Source organism: Gadus macrocephalus, chromosome 13 (genome assembly GCF_031168955.1).
Source record: "Gadus macrocephalus chromosome 13, ASM3116895v1".
Lineage (NCBI taxonomy): Eukaryota > Metazoa > Chordata > Actinopteri > Gadiformes > Gadidae > Gadus > Gadus macrocephalus.
Window position 1 is genome coordinate 13,449,114 of NC_082394.1, and position 7,020 is coordinate 13,456,133.

A 7,020-nucleotide genomic window follows, 5' to 3' on the forward strand; every position below is an offset into this window, starting at 1 on the left:
CTCAGAGACATTTCTCTATTTTTATGGAGCCCCATTTGCCCATTTGGTGATTCATTTCAGGGACCATGGAAGAGTTTGTGACTTGGAACATGCGCCCATGTGGTGCAAAGCTGACAACCAAAGTGTTGTTTGTGTATATACAACCGTCTTGCGCACATGAGTGACTCACACAGACTGATGTGTGTGACGTAGGGTCCGAGAGACACGGATCTTGTGTTGTGACCACCATGTGACGACCGAGCCGGTGTTACCCTAGTACAGTTGAAGCAGAAACGGTCCAGAAGGGTTTTAGCAGGTCCTTCTACCCTGACTCAAACGGCGACTGAATACTGTTTGAATACAGATAGAACCGTTAGCATTAACACATGCTGAACGTGACCAACACAGGTCAGTTTTGTGTCTCAGTTGGTTTCTTTTGAAATGTAAGCTCGGTCTGATCACTTTTTTAATGACCAATCTTTGTGTTTGATCAACATTGTTCAAATGTTGTTTCTCTCATTTGCTTCCTAATTTGTATTCCTATGGTAGTAGTAGGCTACACAATGATTCTCAAATGAACTCATAAATAACTGTTATTATTAGGACTATTGTTGGTATCCTAATAAATTACAAGATTAATTATTTGTAAGAATAAAAAAAAGTAATTGATGTCGGTGTTGAAGCCCTGAGACATGTATTTACCCTAGTAGACATGCCCAAAAAGATATATATTTTTTTTTACAGAATATAATTACCATCCCTAGTTTTGATTCTAGTCATTCGTTATTACTATTAGTAAGAATACATCATCATTAGCGTTAACAAACACACACGCGTTAATGATTACCAAAAAAATCATTCAGCATGCAAGCTGTCATCATGGGACAAACTAATGAAGAGAGGGTGTGAGGACTCTGAGGAGGGAGCGCGCGTTGAATGGCGCGTTATTTTACCAGCACGAAAGGGGAGGGGGTGGGGGTGTGCTGATTGGGGATGGCGCGCTTTTGATGGCGTCTCCAGCGGTCTGACTTTAATATTAGACGCTGATTAACGCCATCGCACCAAGCAAAGGAAAATACACATCACAGACGGCTCTATCCTCAAAGGATTTTTCGTTTTTTGATATTGAGTTTTATTGACACATAAATCTCTTTTCATTTCAGAGGTCGGACAGCAAATAAAACGTAATAGTACATATTTACAGATATGTACAAAAAAGAAAACAGGAGTTTCTCATACGTGGAATGGTTAATTGAAGGGGTTTTGTGGGACGACAACGGAGTTGACCTCTCGACGGTTTTCTGGGCTTTGTGGTCAGGATAAAAAAAACGAATCAGACTTATTTCATTCGAATACACTGACAAAAACATAAGCCTATTGGAAGGTTTGGAAAAAAAACAAAACAGACCTATCTGATACCAGGGCATTCATTCTTGTTAAACAGTGAGATTATTCAGGCGTACAATTTAACGTAAAACGTGTGAAATGCACTGAACTGTTCAATGGTGTAAAAAGAGAAGTCTTCAAGTCGTCAGATGACTGTAATTATTTTGTACCCTTTACACTCCAAACCCCGACAAAGGACTATTAATAATATATAAGGATCACACAAAACTTCTACATGCACCTCATTCTTTCTCTTTTTTTCTTACATTTTCCTGTTCCATTTTGTCTTTCGCCAAACCCACAGTCAATATAAAATTACCAAAGCCACAAAGACTTTGTATGTGTGTATTTGTGCGTGTGTGAGTGCGAGAGAGCGAGAGCACGAGAGGGAGAGAATTTTGGGGAAAATCCGCACAAACATATGCATCTCCAGTTCCTCTTTTTTTACTGTTATTGAAAGCAGCATCCCCACCAATAACGGGGGACCGTTGCTTCTCCGCCCCGCTGTCTCTCCCTGGCTCTCGTTCATCCACCCGTCTTGATTACCTCTCACGCAAGCCCTCGCTGGCCAAACACACCCTACGTTTAATACGGCGTGAGTTATCGCATATGAGACCCGTGTCCAGTTCGATTAACTCCCAGGTTCTATGGCAAGAGTTGGGATCCAAACAGACACGCGCTATTATCATTATTATGTTGTTATTCATGTGTGATGTTTTAAAATTACCATTATTATTAGCCTATTTGGATGCATTTGCAGCTCTCTTAAGTTTGGCTTTAGCCGCGTTGCAGAGCGCTGCCTTGGAGTACAAACTGTATAGCAAAGTGCTATAAGTTGACAAAAAGTGTATTTGACATATTTACAAAGAACATATTTTCACTTAATCGGATGGGGTTTTCCCATCACTGTTTCAATGTGGAAGACCAATCGTACAACAATTACATTTAAAAGGTCCAAATACATACTGAGGATTTATTTGGTTAGCAGGGACAGATAGTGTGGACATAGTCATCACATCAATATCCAAACATATTCATTTTGGAACGATTCCTACTCACGTTCCTATTTTGTATTATATAGCTCATTGACATCTTTACAAAGATTGAATTGTCCAATCCAGAGAAGAATCATCCGATCAAAATAGTTTGATACTTAATGTCACTCTTGGTTATTATTTAAAAATTAAATATGATTAAAAAGGTATTCTTAGAAAAGGGATAATAATATGGGTTCAAGAAGGCTGCGATTGATTGATTCATTTTCTAAATGATATGCTCAGCCACCCAATTAGTTTCTTAGGGTTCACCACCGAATCAAATTTCTCAGTGACAGAATAGTCAAACAAAACTTGTACGCCTGTCATAATAAGTGACACAATACCCTGAAATGACACACATTTGTGCACACATACACACTCTACTGTACACACACATCCGACGCCTATGGCAGGAAGCACTGGACTCTTCACAGTGAAAGCGTTTTATGGTCTTCAGACCACATGGTTGCTGAATCATCTTTCATCTTATATAAAACCCACCTGATGGACCCACAGTTATAGCAGACTGGCCTCTGCCCTGTCCAACGCAATAAGAATACCAACAAACCGAAATAGAGATTTGCCACGGAGTACGAGTGAACCCAGGAGAAGACCCCTGTCTGAATGACAGGCACAAGCAGAAGCCACCGTTGCTGTGAGTTGAAGCCGGGCTATTAAACCTATTGCTGTTATAGAGAGGACTTATATAGACCCAAACAGCCTGATTAACACGCTGCCCGTGTTGCTGCTCCCCCCTCCGACTCCACGATTAACATTTAAAGTGAAACCCGCTTTGCTTTGTCCGGGAGAGAGTCGCTAACGCAGGCCGCTTCATTCTCTGTCCCGATTCATATGCGTATTGGCGGCTTGCGTGCGCGCCCGCGGCTCCTTTCAGCGGACCGGGCTGTTCTTGGAAGGTGAAAGGTCACGAGAGAGGCGGTGCGGCCCTGAAGATGTGGTGGAACTCGGTGAGCATGAGCTCCACAGCCTGGTTCTGGTAGACCATGTTGACGGCCATGAGGCCCGTGTCGCGCTCCGGCCGCATCAGGGTGGGCCCGAACACGATGGCCACGTTCTGGGTGGTCATCCGGTTGGCGTCCGACTGCTCAAGCACTCTGCGGCGAGGGCACCAGCGAACGGAACAGGAGGAAAGGGACGAATTAGTCGCAGTCGAGAAAATATAGAGATAAGAGATGAAGAAAGATAGATAGATAAGTGGAGAGAGAGAGAGAGAGAGAGAGAGAGAGAGAGAGAGAGAGAGAGAGAGAGAGAGAGAGAGAGAGAGAGAGAGAGAGAGAGAGAGAGAGAGAGAGAGAGAGAGAGAGAGAGAGAGAGAGAGAGTGTTGTGGGGGCTTAACCAATAAGTTCTAATGTCAAAAAAAGGCATGACACTTTAGTTTCAACTTTATAAATGAACTGCTAACGCAATCGTTGTAATAGGTGTGCAATGCGTGTCTGCTTCAGCCTGGCATACATACACACACACACACACACACACACACACACACACACACACACACACACACAGACACACACACACACACTTGAAAATATGTATGGATATATGTCTGTCAGGGAGCTAAAGAGTAATTTGTTTGATTGGAGTATTCTGCTAATCACCGCTATTCCTTCTGTGTCACGTGCCAGTATACAACACTTCATCATCTCATTGAGTATCAAACAAAGACAAGCCCAAAGTGTGGTTCCCCAAATGTGGTTCGTCTGTCGATTTGCATACGAGTGTCTGAGGGCACCTCTTTACCTGCGCTTCTTCCTGTATGCATGTGACCATTCATATGCATGTGCATTTGAATGCATCAGCAGCTCTGCATTAGCAACTTCTATTGTGTTGGCATACCATTTACCTGCATCTCTTGTGTCAAGCCTCCTGCTGCTAGTGTGAAAAGTGTGAAGTTTGAAGCCTACGTGTTAACCCAAGCGGAACATGTGTGCATCCGTGAGCATTTCTGTGTAGGCGTGTGTGTGTGTGTGTGTGTGTGTGTGTGTGTGTGTGTGTGTGTGTGTGTGTGTGTGTGTGTAGGCGTGTGTGTGTGTGTGTGTGTGTGTGTGTGTGTGTGTGTGTGTGTGTGTGTGTGTGTGTGTGTGTGTGTGTGTGTGTGTATGAATGCATTTGTGTGTGTATGTGTGCTTGTGTCAATGTATGTATGAATGAACGGTCCCATCATGAAGCATTCTTCTAAGAACGCCATTCCCACCAAGCCACAGAAGCAGCCATCAATTGCTCAAAACTTCCACATTAAAAAGGGCAGAGGGAAGAAAAACGAGGAGGAGGTGAAGGAGGAGGAGGAGGAAGAGGGGGCTGGAGAGAACGAGAGTTAGGGAGAGAGAGAGAGAGAGAGAGCGATCAGGAGAGAGGTTCCAGTGGTGGCGGCGGTGGCGGCGGCATGCCTTCCAGCAGACGGACCACAGCGCTCCCATGGGTGCAGCGGAGGAGGAGGAGGAGGAGGAGGAGGAGGAGGGGATCAGAGATGGGAAGAAGGAGAGGTGAAAGGAGGAGATGAAGCGCAGATGAAGAACAGGGAGAAAAGGCTGAAGAAGAGAGAGAAGGAGGAGAAGCAAAATAAGTGAGGCAGAGGAAAGAGAGGAGATAAGGAGGGAGAGAGAGATGAATGGAGGTGGAGGAGGTGGTGCTGGCCATAATAAATGAGAAACAGAACCAAAAGAGGGGGGAAGGTGGGGTTGGGTGTGTATGTGTGTGTACCAGGGTGAGAAAATAAGGGAAGGAATGACAGAGGAGGGAGAGTGAGAAAGAAAAAAGAGAGTGAGACACACACACACACACACACACACACACACACACACACACACACACACACACACACACACACACACACACACACACACACACACACACACACACACACACACACACACACACACACACAATGGGGCCCACCACACCCTGGCACAAACATCAGGCTCACAACACGAAACACACTCACGCTGGAATGGAAGGAAGAAAAACCACAAGCGGTGAACACACACTCACACACACTCACAGACACACACTCTCACACACACGGTATGTGTACGCTGCAGAAAGGAACTGGCTTGCGTGGCATTATTATGAACCATTCCTCTGGCCCTAACCTTTTGATCTTGACCAAAGCCAAAGTTAACTAGGGTGTTATCCGGGGCCGCTGCCGTGGCCGTAATGGGCCGACGTGCTCCCTGCAGACCGCAGTGGAGTCTCACTCTGGGCCGTAAAGCCTGCTCTGAATAACCCCACGGCCCCCTCTTGTGGTGGGACCCCAGCGAAGGAGTACCAAGGAAGCCATTAAAAAAAAGAAGGACATCTGGTTCATCCTTTCACGACCGCATTACAAACAGCAGTTAAACGAGATGTTGCTTTTTTTTATATGATGTGTCAATTTCCAAACACTGAATCACAACACGAAGACAGACGCACACAACAGAGATGGCTGGTTAGACAGACTGTCTGTCAGACAGACACACACACACACAAGAGACAGTAGACTATCAGACAGACACACACACGGACACACATACAGTAGGCTATCAGACAGATAGAAACACAGACAGTAGGCTATCAGACAGACAGATAGAAACACAGACAGTAGGCTATCAGACAGACAGATAGAAACACAGACAGTAGGCTATCAGACAGACAGATAGAAACACATACAGTAGGCTATCAGACAGACAGATAGAAACACATACAGTAGGCCATCAGACAGACAGATAGAAACACAGACAGTAGGCTATCAGACAGACACACACACGGACACACAGACAGTAGGCTATCAGACAGACAGATGGAAACACAGACAGCAGACTAGTCAGACAGACACACGGACACACAGACAGTAGACTATCAGACAGACAGACACACAGCCAGTGAGATAGCTCGCCCCCCTGGCCGCCCCATCTCATGATGTTAGCTGCTGGGTGATTCCGTTGGAGCTCACCGTTGGAGATGGCTGAAGATGAAGTGCAGCGTGTCATGGCTGGGAGGCGGGATGTTGAGCACCAGACACTTGAGACGGTCCACTTTGTCGGAGTAGTCAGACATCTCTGAAAACACACACGCACCATTCAGCCCCACAGGAGAAGAACTGGGGTCGGATGGATGGTAACTGGGCTCAAATATCACGCTTTTCGGCTTTTTCCACTCTGTACTGTACATGTATTTTAGTTTTTTTCGGCCATGCACACAAACACACACACACAGAACGATGCCAGCCATATAAGCCACTAAATGTGAGCAGTGATGTTTTGCTCAGAGACACCTCTACACATTAGCCGGGCGTAGCTCTGGATCAGACTCTAATTACCGTTGCCAGACCTCAAAAGGTTCAATCAAGTTTTTCATTTTTTTAATAAATACAATTTATCTTCAGCCCTTAGCTGGTGTAAGCTGTTATGAATCCCGCCCTAGCAGATTGAGTTAAGCGAATCCATTCTAATCATTAGCAACGATTGCTCTTTCAATAAACATGTCCGTTTACTTATTATGACAGCCGCTCAACGTTTGATCAAGTTCAAAACATATCTCTAAAATCTGGACGGTTTGAACTTCTTCTATTTGTGCCGCTGGCGCCGTGGTTAAAAGCTGTGAGTTCCCTCAACCCAGCCT

At 45.1% G+C, this 7,020-nt stretch overlaps 1 protein-coding gene across 3 annotated transcripts in view; it reads right to left on the reverse strand.

The window, feature by feature from the left end:
* Window positions 1-2,324: 2,324 nt before the first annotated feature.
* Window positions 2,325-7,020, reverse strand: part of arhgap9 (Rho GTPase activating protein 9) — a 46,972-nt gene continuing 42,276 nt past the window's right edge. For all 3 annotated transcript variants that reach the window (XM_060069180.1, XM_060069181.1, XM_060069179.1), the window contains 2 exons: window positions 6,353-6,458; window positions 2,325-3,517 (listed from right to left, as the gene is read on the reverse strand). In XM_060069180.1, the coding sequence (XP_059925163.1) occupies window positions 3,328-3,517; window positions 6,353-6,458 (296 nt within the window). In that variant the 3' untranslated portion in view covers window positions 2,325-3,327. The remainder of the gene's footprint in view (window positions 3,518-6,352; window positions 6,459-7,020) is intronic.